This window comes from Pleurodeles waltl, chromosome 1_2 (assembly GCF_031143425.1).
Source record: "Pleurodeles waltl isolate 20211129_DDA chromosome 1_2, aPleWal1.hap1.20221129, whole genome shotgun sequence".
Taxonomy (NCBI): domain Eukaryota; kingdom Metazoa; phylum Chordata; class Amphibia; order Caudata; family Salamandridae; genus Pleurodeles; species Pleurodeles waltl.
In genome coordinates this window covers 572136495-572154518 of record NC_090437.1, presented here as the reverse complement: position 1 = coordinate 572154518, position 18024 = coordinate 572136495, and the positions used below count along the sequence as shown (strand labels likewise).

The 18024-nt window shown below is 43.2% G+C and overlaps 1 protein-coding gene across 4 annotated transcripts in view; it reads left to right on the top strand.

The window, feature by feature from the left end:
* The window catches only part of JADE1 (jade family PHD finger 1), a 169554-nt gene that overhangs the window by 48963 nt on the left and 102567 nt on the right, over nt 1-18024 (top strand). For all 4 annotated transcript variants that reach the window (XM_069242204.1, XM_069242196.1, XM_069242212.1 and 1 more), the window contains exon 2: nt 2088-2165. In XM_069242204.1, the coding sequence (XP_069098305.1) occupies nt 2114-2165 (52 nt within the window). In that variant the 5' untranslated portion in view covers nt 2088-2113. The remainder of the gene's footprint in view (nt 1-2087; nt 2166-18024) is intronic.

The following is an 18024-nucleotide window of genomic DNA, read 5'->3' as shown; positions in this document are numbered from 1 at the left end:
GATTTACATTTCGAATATTTTTGCCACTCGCATACACAATCGTATTGCATGTGACATCTCTTAAAGTGGGTGTGGTTCTGTGGTGTAAATCTGCAGCATAAAGAGACTGCATTCAATAAGCAAAAAGCATTCTAGTGCCTTTCACATGTTTTCCATATGTGGAAGCTCCACTGTAGATCTTAGTTTCATTAGGTCACACCTGCAACAGCGCATGTGCTGTCGCGTGCAAGAGATATTGTGCGCTACAAGGGGCTTGGAGCCCACCTATTGCTTACCATTCCTGGCCTTCATTATTACTCATTTGCTGCTTCTTAATTGAGCAGTACAAGCAGGCTTCGCTTCCTCTTCTTTCGTCCGGAGCATGGACCATGTACAGATAGCTTTTCTTGAATTGGATCCTAATGCTGCTGTGCTGTGATTGTGCTACTATCTTTCTTCTTCCCGTCATGTTGCTTCTTCTTGACACTCTTTTTTTTTATTTATTTATTATTATTTTATTTTTTTACTTTTTTACTTTCTTCTCCCCGTTTGGTTGCTTTGTGTTGCTTCTTCCCTCCCACCCCCTATACTCCTGTTGTCTGCGTTGCTTCTTCCCTCCCACCAGCACACCTGCTGTTTTCTGTGTTCACCTTTCCCACCAACCCACAATCCTCCCTTTGTCTGTGTCGAGTTCTTCCCTCCCACCCTCAACCTCCAGTTATCTGTGTTGCCCCATCTGCCTCCCACGCACCCACCATAAACAAAAAAAACGACGATGGAGCCAGCTCTGGATGCGTCAAAGCACATCTTATTAATCTGCTCTACTACATGTCTAAAAGATAATGGCAAGGCCAGTAGCTCTCACATAGGCAAGACCTATTGCCTTTGCCATTGCTTGTTTTTATGAATAGGCACTCTGGCATGACACAATCTGTGCAGAAAGCAGCTATGCCATGGTCCATTTGCTTAACAGTGATGCCCTCGGGTTGACTCACACGGTTTTCCTATTTCATTATGCTTACTGGTCCTTTATACTCTCAAATGAAGTATTTCAGAGATTAGACTAATCAGGCCAAAAGGTATGGTCATTATGGCTTCTGTTTTTAATGTCACCCATTGTTTATAATTGAGCATTAAACACCACACGTTTCCGTTTGTATCTCATTTCGCTTTGCACAGCACTTGTGGTGATAGCGATGGACTTCTTTTCCAAACACCATTGTAAATTGTATGTATACCATCTGTTTAAACCAAATATTAAAGAGACTTCAGACAAGCAATGGTTGAAGTAAGAGGCCTGATCCAAACAAGCCAGTAGCTGAAGGAGCTGCCCCGAAATCCACGGTATAAATATGTGTGCATGTTGATAACTTGAGCTGTAGCAGACTAGTGAAGCTGTTAGTAGACTCACAAAAAGAAATGAAACTTCTCCTTTCAGGACACATGGCAAGTGGCACCGTTTTAACATTTTGAAGATATTGTTTGTTAGTTACTTACACCAAGTCACTCATAGAGCTTGTTATTGCCCCTCTGCTGAAGAACTAGACCCTCACTTCTGATGCTGAGCCGTACATCCGACTGTAAGCTCCCAAGCGTGTCCATCCAACCCGAAGGGGCTCTTTTAAGAGGATGTCCCACCCCCACATACTCCAACTTAAGGTGGGCTACTCTGCTTCCCCTGACTCCGCTGGCTCAACTAGCTTCTCTGTTCCCCAGAAATGACTTCCCTGCACCTCTTCTCCCAGCCCCGGGTAATTCCTGCTCGCAGAAACCACTCAAAAACACCATTAGAGGAGATAAGTGTCAACATTCACTAGTTTGTTTTTAAATAAAGATTATGACACAAGCTATTGCTTTTTTTTAATGTCTCTCCTACTGAGTAACAGCTCAACATTTTGTTTTTCACTTTTTCTTTGTTGCGTTTCATGTGAGGTTGGCTTAATCCCGCTGTTGCATTTTCCTGATTGCAAAAGTCATTGGGATTTGTTGCAGCTTTGATGAAAACTAAAAGCATGCCTTGTTCTGTTATAAATATTCTCACGTGGTACCTGAAGTGCACTCCATATTGGTGCAGTCCCTGGGTTAAGTGCTGGTCTCTTGCTTTGTAGGCTGCCTGGTGGGGCTCGAGGAGACCATGAAGCGAGGACGGCTCCCTAGCAGCAGCGAGGACTCCGATGACAATGGCAGTAAGTGCTCTTGTTATGGTCAGTGTACGTAACATGTGAAGCTGGTCTTGCATTTCGCCGCTCTTTGTTTTTTAGTACTGAAAGCACATAGGAGGGTCTAATTGTCGTACTTATAGTTGTTCCCAAGCATAGGCTTGGGGGTTCCTTCTCCAAGAGGCTGGTGTAATGCTCTGCTTCACAGCATTTGGAAAGTCTAGAAAGCAGAAAATACTGTCTACTTTACTACCTCAGCCACTGGGAATGGTTGACTGCAAAACCGTGTCTGACACGTCCCTTGCTGTTCATGGAACATTAAGTAAGCATCTTGCTGTTGCTTGTTAATACATTGTGAGCAAACACCAATTTCAATTTTACCGTTTGATTTCGTGGTGTTGAAGTATTTGCGTTATTGCTGAGCAGATGATAAACTATTTGCTATCAGTGGAAGATTCGCTTCAAATGCACAGGGTTCACATGATTGGAAGTGCAGTATTTTATGTCTTAATTTTGAACGTTGTAGTGAAATGTAACCATAGTCGCATAAACATGTTGACGTTATGACGCTTGTTATTCTCATTCTTTGTTTTAGTAAAACACATAGCTACCTAGATACCATGAACTTGTGAACGCGTCCCTTTATGATAATGTATTACACTCGTTTTAGGCCAATTAATCTTTTGACCCAGTTGAGAGACACCTTAGGAGGAGATAGCTAATCAAAATGTCAATCAATACATCAATAATGTTATCAATATTTATTACCACAGTGCATTTCTCTTTAGTCAAAGTCATTAATCAACTCAAGACTCTACCATGACCTTGCAGCCATGAATAACCACACCAGTTTAGTAGATTTTTGTGTGTTTTATTCCCTATTAGTTACAGTTCTAAAAGCAGGTGTGTTAATCTCAAAACCAAGAAACACAATAGCATAGTCACAATATGGCAGCTCTGATAAGATTTCATTAAGGCAAGAATCACAAACATTAAAACATAACACAGCGTGTACATAGATTGACTTTAGCAGAGTGTCATCAACGCGTCAGTCCAACAAAGCATAGAATTCAGTCATTTGTCTATTTGCATCGGTGTAGTGAACCCCTGTCCTAACCTCTGAGTAGCATTAGCATGTTGGGCTTCATGCAAACAATTTAGAACACCAATTTGGAAAACATCTAACTATGGTCCCTGTCAAAAGTAAGCAGTTGGTACCTAGAAAGGAAAAGCAAACAGACAAATCACAATTTCATTGTCATAGTTACCCTCCAAGGTTTAGGTCAGCACTCAGGTTCAGTCTTCATCTTCAGGACATCAGTTGATTCGCCATTAATCAGAACTCAGCTTTGGGGGAAAAGGGGCACTTCCCTCATAAGGAGGCAACGTGTAAATGGACAATCAAAGGAAAAGGATGGTTTAAGTAAAATCAGCAAAGTCACCAAACAGAATGACAAAGTTTCTGGATAAAATCAATAGCATTACCTACCTAATTCTAAATGGTTCCCTGTGTCATGAGTTTTTATCCCTTTTTCGTAGTACATTCCCCTAAAATCTCATTGGCCTACGGTTATACCCCACTATCTTCACCCTATTAGAAAATAGATTATGTCATTAATCTTTCACCCCATATTATTTTACAGACATTTTATTGGTCCATGTAATTGATGTCTTCGGAGGTATGATTTCATCCTTCTGTAATTCTTTGCACATCTTTTGGTCAGTAGCTCCATTGCCTTCACCGGTTTAAACAACCTTGTATGTTATACTGTTGCATTTTGACTAAAATTTTCTACAAGCAATATGAATTTCGTGAGAACGGATCTAGTATGGTTACATTCAGCTTCTAGTTTGAAGAAAACAAGAGGTAATGTCCTTTTGCGAGTCAGCACACTGCAAGTTAGGAAAAATACATTTAATATGAGAGCCAGGCAGCTAAGCTTTGGCTCATGCTAACTTAAGGCCTACAAGGATTTTAGCACAATTTCAATAACGTAATCATTAATAATTAGTATAAAACGTGTTCAATTATAATAATTCATAACATTAGTCATTCTTATTAGACCACGTATACATTGGCGGCCACTCCCCGTGGTCACATTTCAAGTGCGCGTTTAAGCAAAAATGTATTAATGCAATTTCTATGCAGCATTATCACACATTAATTCATAAACGTTTCATGTTAATATAGATTATATAAGCTACGCTCTCTCAAACTTAGGCTGTTCTTAATTATGTTTTGAAATAGGGAAAACATTTATTTTGTTTTAAGCTGTCATTGTTCATCACAATATTCACCAGGTATTCTATTTACCTTTCAAATGTAGGTTTCTTCCTTCTGCCTTTATTACACCCCATCTCCACTTTTTATCCACTGAAAACACTTAAGAAGGCAGCCTTAATGTGTGAGGCAATCCAGACCTCCAGAAGCTATTGTCTCAAGTTCTGGAGGAAATATAGCCAGAGAGTTAATGAATCTCAATCTTTGCATGCATGCACCCTGGTGCTGCATTGTTCTAGATTGCCTGCATCTCATGCAATGCGCCTTGTTTAAATGGTGTAGTCAGTCAGGTTGCTTACCTAGGAGCTATATAAAGGATGCAATCCCTTCGTTTTACATGTGTTGGTCCTCGTCCCGAAGCACTTTGATGCCTGCAAAATAGACGGTATATTAAACTCTCCATAGAGCACTAAAGGTGGGAAAATTTGTTTTAAAGCAGGCTCATTTGTTTAAGAACTTGTTTTTTAAAAGTAGGAACAACTGATGAGCGTCACTGATGCAAGAAATGTTGTCACACTAGGCAGTTTGTTTATTTGCTTTCTCAATACCCTATTGCTTTGCTCGATTGCAGTGTTGTCCTTAGCATGTCCTAAAGTGCTTTAGGGAGGTTGAAATGCTGCAGACGTCACAGTAAGAGCGAGACAACAGAAGAAAGGGAGTGCAGTGATATAGCAGTGTTAGTCCATAGCAATGTTAACCAGACATTACATCCATTGCATTAGTATAACCATAATAAATGAGACCACACCGGTTTCATTTAAAAGAAAATGATGCTGCAAGTCTATTAAACAATGTAATGAGTTAACTAATGAGGTGGGTAGAGAGCCTGTACGGTTAACATCTTGTGTTGTCATGTTTGGGGTTCATTTCACATCTGATCACCTTAACTCTTGTGTTTGGCAGTGTGATATCTAGCCAACCCTGTAGTTACGGCTTTCAGCCATCTTATTTGGTAAGAGGGCAGGGCCCTTTTGTCCAGGGCCCTTCCTGGAGATTCATGGTGTACTGATTCGCAGCTCCCCGTGTACTTTTCCTTGGGGTTGCTTTCTGCACTATAGTCCTGTGGATAGTTCTGTAACCCCACCAAGCCCCAGGGAACAGCCACAGCACAGGACTATACAACCAACAGGGGGAGCCTTAGTGGCTTTGGGTTGAGGTATCCCTGCCACAGCCTTCCGCCACCCTGCCAGCAACGCTTCTGTGGAGGGGTTGTGGAAGCGGCTCAGAGACCAGCGCCTTTACTCACCGCCGCGCTCAGTACCGAGGGGGATAAAGCAGAAAGTTTAACTTACCTGGGTGAAAAAAACTACGGTCCTGACCGACACCATGTCCCGAACGTGTAATGTAGTGTAATATAGTTGAAGACTTTCTAGTCTCCAGCCGACACTCACCTGCACTGAGGGGATCTTGGAGTATTTTTCTGCTGCGGTGCTCTCTGTGAAAAGAAGGAACGTAAGGCCATGGAGTGATGGGCCCCTCCAGAACAGGCAGGTAGGGACGCTGGTTTTGTGCCTGTGGGGTACTGGTATATTTTATTATGGAGAACGGAATACGTGCTCCTGACCTGATACCTATGTGTTTGTGTGAAAAAAAAAACAAAAACACAAGCCTCTTATGTCTGTTCAGCTGAGACGGACTCAGTCCTTGCAAGGGTCCACATGCCACCAATCACCAGCTTATTTCTCTCTGCACTTTAAAAATGTATCCCTGCTATTAAACTCGGATTTCAACATTGATGAGTCTGCCACCTGCTTTCAGTATGGAGTTTCTGTAACTTGGCGTACCTGTACGAAGTATACTTTCGTATACCATATCCTGCTTTTAATCTTGGCGTTAAAATAGACCCGCCCGCCTTGTACTAACTAGAGTTTCTCCAAGTTAAACCTATTTTCAAAGGTATTTGTTTTATTTGATACGTTTTCTGCTTTTCAATTTAGAGTTTTAACAAGGACAACCAAGTTGAATGGTAATGCGTTTTGAGAATATACCTAAGGGAGTTGAAAATCATTGTAACAGCCTACCTTATTTCAATGTTTAAATGCAGGGAAACAGTTATAAAGTGAACAGAAATTAATACTAGCTGGAGAAATTCCATCAACAAAACGCACTGCTGGGTTTAGGCATAGTGATTTATATATTAAAAAAATATATTGTATGGGTGTTTGCTACTGCTAATTTAAGGTGACTAAACTTCTAAATAAAGATCTGGGCCGAGGAGTGATTGGAGAGGCAAACTCACGCAAAACTGTTCAGACTCGCTCCTTGTTTGCCAGTTATGTGTTGCTGCAGACAATACGAGAGCTAGAGAAGGGGAAAGAGCACCATCTGGTGGACAGCTGCCCCGCTTGGCCCCCTATTAACATGATTTACCGAATGGGTTCGTTTGGTCTGATTCATTACGTCTCGTGCATGAAGCAGATGGAAACGAGTGAGCAACTTCCGCACAGCAGGCCTTTGTGAAAATAAAGAATGCTAAAACCAAGAAAGCCACGCACCCCAAATAAAGAAGTATTTTAACAAATGTAGTAGTAACACTGATTGTGTTAATAAAGAAATCCGAATTAGAAACTCTGCATTTATGTAAAAACATCGATTTTGTTTTACAAGAAAAACCGCCTCGGATCATACCCCTCTAACACCCGATTCCCGTTCTCTCTGTATGCGAAGTTTCAAATACTCAAGTCCCCCTTTTCAGGCCACCATTTCGTCCTATTCACGTTTGGTGGTGTTGTGACAGTTTTCAAGGGAAAACTCTCCAACTCCCATCAGAAGTTTATGTAGTGATAGTCTCTGCGTCGCAGATATCCAAACAACACCTATCTGGCTGGTAGATTGATACTTATTTTCAGTACATTTATAATTCATGTAGCATCCGTTTTCTGGAAAGGCTGGATTGTGGGACACCCCATAGTATTTTGAGTGAGGATTCAGGTGACCCCTATCCCCAAAAACATAGATCAGTAGTAGTGGCCATCATTTTAACAGGTTGGCTAGTGTTATAGATAAGGTGCATTATTTTATGCTAGATCAGGCGGAACTCGATCAAATAGCCACCTGCCTAAGGTACGTATGTGAAATATCTCGGACTACCTTATATTTAACTACCCACCGTGGGCTTTCTATTTGGGTTTTAGTATTTCTTTGAAGTATCTTTGTGCGCTGTTTATCTGGTCCTACAAATGAAGGATATTGCATGTTTCACCTGGGAAGCCTTCAAAATCATGTATCCTAGTGGGGACTCCTCCGCAAGGAGTGCAGAGTATTTTAGTGAACCATGTTTTACTTGTAAGTATTTAAATATTTAGCAGTCAGAGAAAATTCTTCTTGACAAGTTATTTGATTTGGTGTGATCTTGTCCTTATGATTCCCGAATTTGATATCCATTAAAAAAGCCACATTTCTGAGTGTGTGACAAGCAGTATTTCAGTATTTTTTACAATCTGTCCCTTACCTGGGAAGTAGTCTCTGCTAGCTTGGAAGTGTGGATTCAGCCTGTCTGTATCCAAGGAGGTTCTGAATAGAGCAGCAGCTCACTCCTCCCTTCCCTCAGGGGCTGGGCTTAGCTGATAGGCTCTCTAGAGTCCCAGGCCACCTGTGCCTTTCTCCCACACCTGCCCTAGCCCCTTAGGTTTGTGGAGGGAACCCTAAGACAGCCGCCTCCATTTTGTGAGCCCAGCTTTTTCCCTGTGCCCTAATAGAGCCCAGTGATCAAGGATTGCAAAAAGACCTAGGTAAGGAGCTCCATACTTTTCTGGAAAATCTTATTATTTGTTTAAAAATGTTTTCTACTGCTACCCGTGCCTGTTTACTGTAGACTCTCTGTGGTTGAGGCAGCTTGGCCTTTTAATAGTGCTGTTTTTTTAGCCGTGAATTTTTGAAATTTCACTCCTAGTTTGTGGCAAAAGACTCCATAAAGCTCCCCCTTCTTTTTAAAGTAAAAAAGGGTACACACACCTCAGTGGCTAACCAGAGTGTGTTTAGGAGCCTGATTAATCTGTTCCTATGATTTAAATTGTGTTTAGGAACTGTCTGCATCACCTGTTTTACCTTCAAAAACCCATATGTTTGAGTGCGCGACAAGCAGTATTTCAGTGTTTTTTTACAATATCCCTCTTACCTTGAAAGTAGACTCTGCTAGCTTGGAGGTGTGGATTCAGGCTGTCTGTATCCAAGGAGATTTTGAATAAAGCAGCAGCTCCCTCCTCCCTTCCCACAGGGGCTGGGGCTTCAGTTAACTTGGCCCTTATCTAGGTTTCTATTGGTTGTTGCATATGGTGTTGTGATAGGTTGTTGAGGTTGGTCTTTTGATTGGTTTAGGGATTAGGGTTGGGTTTGTGATTGGTAGCAGGGTTGAGATCCCTATTGGCTACTGGTGTTTAGGGTTGGGGTTCTGATTGGTAGTAGGGTTGAGACTTCTTTTGGCTACTGGGTTGTAGGGTTGGGTTTACGATTGGCAGTAGGGTTGAGATTTCTATTGGCTCTTGGTTTTTAGGGTTGGGTTTGTGATTGGTAGCAGGGTTGAAATTCCTATTGGCTACTGGGTTTTAGGGTTGGGGTTGTCAGCATTATGGGTGTGATTGGTGAATAGGGTTGGGTCTAGAATTGGTTGTGAGATTTAGGGTTACTAATCTGATTGGTTAGGGTTAGGTATAGGTTTCTACTGGCCAGTAGGGCTCATTAGGGCTAGGGCTCAGGGCGTCTCAGCCCGCGGCGTCGAGGCGAAGGGCAGAGAGATCAAGGGCAGTTGCCTGTTTGGGCGTGTGCGGGACAGATAGGGCCTAGGGCCAGAAATGCTGCCCAATTTGCCCTTTACCAAAAAGGACTTTACTCCCTCCACATCCATCAGCATGCAAACACATTATCAACAAAGACATCCAACTCCTGCATCACAAACTGATCTCGTACATATTGCAATGTCTCATCAACCAACACTCAATCCAATAAACCACACCTATACACATATCCACCACAACTACAGCAGTAAAACACCTTAATTCTCACAGCAACCACTACTCTGTCCATTCCCACTAACACAACCTGCCATCACCCACACAATACAAAACCACGTTATACATTACTTTCAGCCATCCAGGTACACACTTCCTTGTTCATACAAACCAACAGCACTATCCTCTATTTGCTCCACAAAGCTCCCCTTTTACCATGACAATACCTAAACCCAGTCTTCCAGCACACCATCTATAAACAACTTTCCCCTCTCGTCACCAATTACACACCACCATACAATCCTCACACTCCTCTCCACCACACATATTACCTCTTCCAGTCATCACAACTAACACAAATCTCCCTGACACACATCCATCCCCTCTTACACATATCATACACTCATCACCAAAATACATCAACACCCCCTCTAATACTCTAATAACACTCACAAGCAGTAAATCCCATACAAATCCTTTACAGAAAACCACATCAATATCCCCTCACTATTCCACAAAAAAAATACAGACCACACTCATCAGCACATCAAAATAACACAAACTTTCATAATGCTTTCCGTTACACCCACTTCCACCCTCATGACTACACACAAAGTACAAATCCTGACCTATCTTTACCCCTACTTTCTCACTATTCACAAACATCTACCACAAGCACACCAACACAGCAACATTCATTCACCCACCTCTCATCCACTGCACAATTTAGAGCCTTACATTATGATCTACCCGCTCCGCCACCATAACTAACCCATACTCCTGCCACACTAAACAGACGCAAACAATATAACCAACATGCCACTCTTAACAACTTTGCATCCCCTTGTCTGTTACATAATAAGGCTAACCTACAAAAAAATGGAAACTCTTCTCGTTTCTCTCAGCCACCAAGTCCACCACCGACACACACAAACCCAACAAGCTGAACATGCTGCAAAAGTAACACTACACAGAAAAGCAGGAATATTGTGACCTTCACACAGTTATCACAACTAACAACATACCTGCTGCAAGCTCAAAATAAATTGCTCACCCATCTCCTAAACAAAACACCACCACATCTAACACACTTTTTCTAAACTGCCAGCTTATAAACACCCAATCACTCTAAAACAACAAGCACCACATCTATGACCTGCTCACAGACACTCAACCTGACCTACTATTCATAACAGAATCCTGGTTGGGAAATGACGTGGCCCCAGTGTTGCATGAAGCCATTCCTCCAGGGTATCAAATCATCACACAAAACCATGTAGGCAAGAGAGGAGGTGAACTAGCAGTATTATTCAAACAAGCAATAAATCTCAGTAAAACAGACAACATTTCCATACAAGGTTGTGAAGTCCTCCTCACCAGATGCCACCCTACTCCAACTTCCTCCTGTAACTTTCTCCTCCTTTACAGACCTCCACCTAACAACTCAACATTCCCAGATGCTTTTCTAGATACAGTCTCAAATCTTATTACATTATACTCAAACCTTTGCATTCTTGGGGACCTAAACATTTGGTTTGACAAACACAATATGCCCCATCCAAAAGCTATCCCTACTAGCCTAGTCGCATTGAATCTACATCGGTTTGTACACAATCCCACACACATCACTGGCCACATCCTAGATGTGATTTTTGCTAAGCCTGAGCTAGTTACCGTTCATAGCATCACGCCAATCACGTGGTCAGACCACCATTTGATAACTTTCCAGCATAAAACACCACTAATCAACACACCCCACAACTACTTACATACATGCACCTATCGACTGTGGAGCAAACTCAATTTTGATGACTTAGAAACACAACTAACAGCTAACACAGATCTAGATACAATGAATTCTGTTCCAAAACTTTGAGTGGCTACAGGAAGCTTTTGCTAGCCTAACCTTACTCAGAAAAACTAAACAGGACAAAAGAAAAACAACCGCTTGGAGAAACACAGAACTTAAAAAGATAAAGCAACAAATCAGACGTTGCAGTGGATGTGGCTCAAAACCAACAGCATTCAAGACGAACTGCAGCTACACAAGTTTAACAGAATATACAAATCATCAATCAAAAAAGCTACTACTCAAACAGAATACAAAATGCTAAGTCTGCAACCAAAGAATTTTATAAAATTCTCAATGAATTTCAAAATCCTAAATGCTTGGAAGGAAGTCACTCCACTACTCAAGACTTAACAAACAAACAGGCAACTCAATACACAACCAAAGCAGACACATTGGACTCCTATTTAAAGGAGAAGAAAACCATCGTCGCCAACTCCTTTACTAAAATCCCCTCTAAGAATAAACCAACCCAGCCTCTACACTCACTCAAACAAATATCACAAGGTGAATTTATGGATTTGGTCAAAGCAAGCAGGCCTTCTGGTTGCCCTTCTGACCCTTGTCCCCCCACACATCTTCAAGAACATTCTTTTATCTACTTCTGCTGCCACACCTGTGAGAAGAATCATCAACAACTCTTTAACTACATGAACTTTTCCTGAAGACACCAAAAAGGCATACATTCCTTATTAAAGAAAACAAACCTAGACCCGCAGGACCCCAACAGCTACAGACCAATCATAAATTGACCTTTCCTGGGCAAACTGATAGAAAGAGCAGCATTTGCCCAGATGTCACAATTCATTGAAGACAATTCCATACTTTCAGACTACCAAACTGGATTCTGCCCAGGAAGAGGCACTGAATCAGCACTCATAGCAATCCGGGATGATCTTAAAAACACAGTTGACCGCAATAGAGTTTGCAGCACTACTTCTCTTGGACCTCCCGGCTGCCTTTGATACGGTTGACCATGACACCCTTATTCAAATACTCCACGAAGCCGGCATAGAAGGGACTGCTCTCGACTGGATTACATTCTACCTTCAAAACAGAACTGATAGTTCGATGGCATCTGTCGCTGTAGATACGCATGTTTTGCATAGCTCGCCATCTGGTGTTGGGCCGGAGTGTTACAAGTTGTTTTTCTTCGAAGAAGTCTTTCGAGTCACGGGACCGAGTGACTCCTCCTTTTGTCTCCATTGCGCATGGGCGTCGACTCCATCTTCGATTGTTTTTTTTTCCGCCATCGGGTTCGGACGTGTTCCTGTCGCTCCGAGTTTCGGAACGGAAAGATAGCTAATTTCGGAAGATTTTCGTCGGTATTGTTGCGTTCGGGGTCGGCGTAGTTAGATTCAACACCGCGTCTAAGATCGAAGAGCTCCGGTGCCCTTCGGGGTAATTTTTTCGATCCCCCGTCGGGGCCTGGTCGGCCCGACCGCGTGCAGAAGAACGCCGATGGAACGGACCCCGTTCCGTTTCTGTCCCAAATGCCACAATAAATACCCCTATACAGACCAACACTTGGTCTGCAACCTTTGCCTGTCACCTGAGCACAGCGAAGACACCTGCGAGGCCTGTCGTGCGTTCCGGTCCCGAAAAACTCTCCGAGACCGTCGAGCCAGAAGACTTCAGATGGCGTCCGCGCCGACAGCCCACCGGGAGTTCGAGGAACAAGAAGAGGAGGGATCCTTTTCGATCCAAGAATCGGACTCCGAAGGATTCGACGATACACAAACCGTGAGTAGGACGTCGAAAACCACTCAAAAGAAGATTTACAAGGCCCAGGGGACGCCACTGCCATCAGGCCATGGCTCGACCCATAAATTCGGTGACCGACCGTCGGCACCGAAAAAGGCCCAAACAGTGCCGAGATCGTCCGACTCCGGTCGAGACACCGGCACGCAGCCTTCTCGGGACCGAGAAAGTGCTGGAGACAAGCATCGACACCGAGATACCGGTGTAGACACGGCTCGACGCCGAGACAGCGGCACCGAAGAAGATCGACGCCGAGAGGTTTCGGCCCCGAAAAAGAAAAAAGTCACCTCGGAGCCGAAAAAAGATGCAGACAGGGTTTCGGTGCCAAAACAAACTGCAACCGACCCAGTTTCAGGCTCTTATACAGAAGAGCACTCGCTAACCTCCCAAATGCAAAAGCATAGGTTTGAGGAAGAACTACACTCAACGGATGTAGACCATACGCAAAAGCGTATTTTCATACAGCAGGGGACAGGAAAAATAAGCACCCTTCCCCCTATTAGAAGAAAGAGAAGATTGGAGTTCCAAACTGAACAAACACCACAAACAAAAGTGGTGAAAAAAGTTACCCCACCACCCTTTCCTCCACCTGTGCTTAACGTCTCACCAGCACAAACTCCATCACATTCCCCAGCTCACACCACCATGAGCCAGGGTGACCAAGATCAAGACGCATGGGACTTATACGACGCCCCAGTGTCAGATAACAGTCCGGAGGCATACCCTACGAAGCCATCTCCACCAGAGGACAGCACTGCGTATTCTCAAGTGGTGGCTAGAGCAGCACAATTTCACAATGTAAGCCTCCACTCAGAACAGGTCGAGGATGACTTTTTATTCAACACACTCTCCTCCACCCACAGCTCCTACCAAAGCCTGCCTATGCTCCCTGGTATGCTCCGGCACGCAAAAGAAATCTTTAAGGAGCCGGTCAAAAGTAGGGCAATCACACCAAGAGTGGAAAAGAAGTATAAGGCGCCTCCTACAGACCCGGCTTTCATCACTACACAGCTGCCACCAGACTCTGTCGTTGTAGGAGCAGCTAGGAAAAGGGCCAACTCCCACACATCTGGAGATGCACCACCCCCAGATAAAGAAAGCCGCAAGTTCGATGCAGCTGGTAAAAGAGTCGCAGCACAAGCTGCAAACCAGTGGCGCATCGCTAACTCCCAGGCACTACTTGCGCGCTATGACAGAGCCCATTGGGATGAGATGCAACATCTCATTGACCATCTGCCCAAGGACCTACAAAATAGGGCAAAACAAGTGGTTGAGGAGGGACAGACCATTTCCAACAACCAAATCCGCTCCTCCATGGACGCTGCAGATACAGCTGCACGGACAATTAATACATCTGTAACTATCAGAAGGCATGCATGGCTCCGAACGTCTGGATTTAAACCAGAGATTCAGCAAGCAGTTCTCAATATGCCTTTTAACGAAAAAGAACTGTTCGGTCCAGAAGTGGACACAGCGACTGAGAAACTCAAAAAAGACACGGACACTGCTAAAGCCATGGGCGCACTCTACTCCCCGCAGAGCAGAGGGAATTACAGCACATTCCGTAAAACACCCTTTAGAGGGGGGTTTCGGGGTCAGAGCACACAAGCCAGCACCTCACAGGCAACACCGTCCAGTTACCAGGGACAGTACAGAGGAGGTTTTCGGGGACAATATAGAGGAGGGCAATTCCCTAGGAATAGAGGAAAATTTCAAAGCCCCAAAACCCCTACTACTAAGCAGTGACTCACATGTCACTCACCCCCTCCACACAACACCAGTGGGGGGAAGAATAAGTCATTATTACAAAGCCTGGGAGGAAATCACTACAGACACTTGAGTTCTAGCAATTATCCAACATGGTTATTGCATAGAATTTCTACAATTCCCTCCAAACATACCACCAAAAGCACAAAATTTGACAAAACATCATTCCAATCTTCTGGAGATAGAAGTGCAGGCACTATTGCAAAAGAATGCAATCGAATTAGTGCCAAACACACAAATAAACACAGGAGTTTACTCACTGTACTTTCTGATACCAAAGAAGGACAAAACGCTGAGACCAATCCTAGACCTCAGAATAGTGAACACATTCATCAAATCAGACCACTTTCACATGGTCACACTACAAGAAGTATTACCATTGCTAAAACTACACGACTACATGTCAACTTTAGATCTCAAGGACGCGTATTTCCATATACCAATACACCCATCGCACAGGAAATACCTAAGGTTTGTATTCAAAGGAATACACGCACAGGAAATACCTAAGGTTTGTATTCAAAGGAATACATTACCAATTCAAGGTACTGCCTTTCGGATTAACAACCGCACCAAGAGTCTTTACCAAATGTCTAGCGGTAGTCGCTGCACACATCAGAAGGCAGCAAATACATGTGTTCCCATATCTAGACGACTGGCTAATCAAGGCCCATTCGTCAATAGAGTGCTCAAATCACACAAATCAGATCATACAAACCCTCTTCAAACTAGGGTTCACCGTTAACTTCACGAAATCCAACATTCTGCCGTGCAAGGTACAACAATACCTAGGAGCCATAATAGACACAACAAAAGGAGTAGCCACTCCAAGTCCCCAAAGAATTCAAAATTTCAACACCATCATACAACGCATGTATCCAACACAAAAGATACAAGCAAAGACCAACACGCAAAAACAGTGTTCACAACACACAAATTACGTCATAGAAACCCTACACAAACTAGGTTTCTCAATCAATTACTCAAAGTCACACCTTCTGCCGTGTCAAACACAGCAATACCTAGGAGCAACAATCAACACACTAAAAGGAATTGCCACTCCAAGTCCACAAAGAGTCCAAACATTCAAAAATGTAATACAAGCCATGTATCCAAACCAAAAGATACAGGTCAAATTAGTAATGAAACTCCTAGGCATGATGTCTTCATGCATAGCCATTGTCCCAAACGCAAGACTGCACATGAGGCCCTTACAACAGTGCCTAGCATCACAGTGGTCTCAAGCACAGGGTCATCTTCTAGATCTGGTGTTAATAGACCGCCAAACTTACCTCTCGCTTCTGTGGTGGAACAACATAAATTTAAACAAGGGGCGGCCTTTCCAAGACCCAGTGCCACAATACGTAATAACAACAGATGCTTCCATGACAGGGTGGGGAGCACACCTCGATCAACACAGCATACAAGGACAATGGAACGTACATCAAACAAAACTGCATATAAATCACCTAGAACTACTAGCAGTTTTTCAAGCACTAAAAGCTTTCCAACCAATAATAGTTCACAAATACATTCTCGTCAAGACAGACAACATGACAACAATGTATTATCTAAACAAGCAAGGGGGGACACACTCCACGCAGTTAAGCCTGCTAGCACAAAAAATTTGGCGTTGGGCAATTCACAACCAAATTCGCCTAATAGCACAATTTATACCAGGGATCCAAAATCAACTCGCAGACAACCTCTCTCGAGATCACCAACAGGTCCACGAATGGGAAATTCACCCCCAAATTCTGAACACCTATTTCAAACTCTGGGGAACACCTCAAATAGACTTGTTTGCGACGAAGGAGAACGCAAAATGCCAAAACTTCGCATCCAGATACCCACACAAACAGTCCCAAGGCAATGCCCTATGGATGAACTGGTCAGAGATATTTGCTTACGCTTTTCCTCCTCTCCCTCTCCTTCCTTACCTGGTAAACAAACTCAGTCAAAACAAACTCAAACTCATATTAATAGCACCAACTTGGGCAAGGCAACCCTGGTACACAACGCTGCTAGACCTATCAGTAGTACCCTACATCAAATTGCCCAACAGGCCAGATCTGTTGACACAACACAACCAAAAGATCAGACACCCAGATCCAGCATCGCTGAATCTAGCAATCTGGCTCCTGAGATCCTAGAATTCGGGCACTTACAACTTACCCAAGAATGTATGGAAGTCATAAAGCAAGCCAGAAGGCCATCCACCAGGCACTGCTATGCAAGTAAATGGAAGAGATTTGTTTGCTACTGCCATGTTAATCAAATACAACCTTTACACACAACTCCAGAACATGTAGTGGGCTACTTGCTTCACTTACAAAAATCTAACCTGGCTTTCTCTTCCATTAAAATACACCTTGCAGCAATATCTGCATACCTGCAGACTACCTATTCAACTTCCCTATATAAGATACCAGTCATTAAAGCATTCATGGAGGGCCTTAGGAGAATTATACCACCAAGAACACCACCTGTTCCTTCATGGAACCTAAATGTTGTCCTAACTAGACTTATGGGTCCACCTTTTGAACCCATGCACTCCTGCGAAATACAGTTCCTAACCTGGAAGGTTGCATTTCTCATCGCCATTACTTCCCTAAGAAGAGTAAGCGAGATTCAGGCATTTACAATACAAGAACCTTTTATACAACTACACAAGAATAAGGTCGTCCTAAGGACTAATCCTAAATTTTTGCCAAAGGTTATTTCACCGTTCCATCTAAATCAAACAGTGGAACTTCCAGTGTTCTTTCCACAGCCAGATACCGTAGCTGAAAGGGCACTACATACATTAGATGTCAAAAGAGCATTAATGTATTACATTGACAGAACAAAGAACATCAGAAAGACTAAACAACTATTTATTGCATTTCAAAAACCTCATGCAGGAAACCCAATATCAAAACAAGGTATAGCCAGATGGATAGTTAAATGCATCAAAATCTGCTACCTTAAAGCTAAACGACAGCTGCCCATTACACCAAGGGCACACTCAACCAGAAAGAAGGGTGCTACCATGGCCTTTCTAGGAAACATCCCAATGCAAGAAATATGTAAGGCAGCCACATGGTCTACGCCTCACACATTCACCAAGCACTACTGTGTAGATGTGTTATCCGCACAACAAGCCACAGTAGGTCAAGCCGTATTAAGAACATTATTTCAAACTACTTCCACTCCTACAGGCTGAGCCACCGCTTTTGGGGAGATAACTGCTTACTAGTCTATGCAAAACATGCGTATCTACAGCGACAGATGCCATCGAAC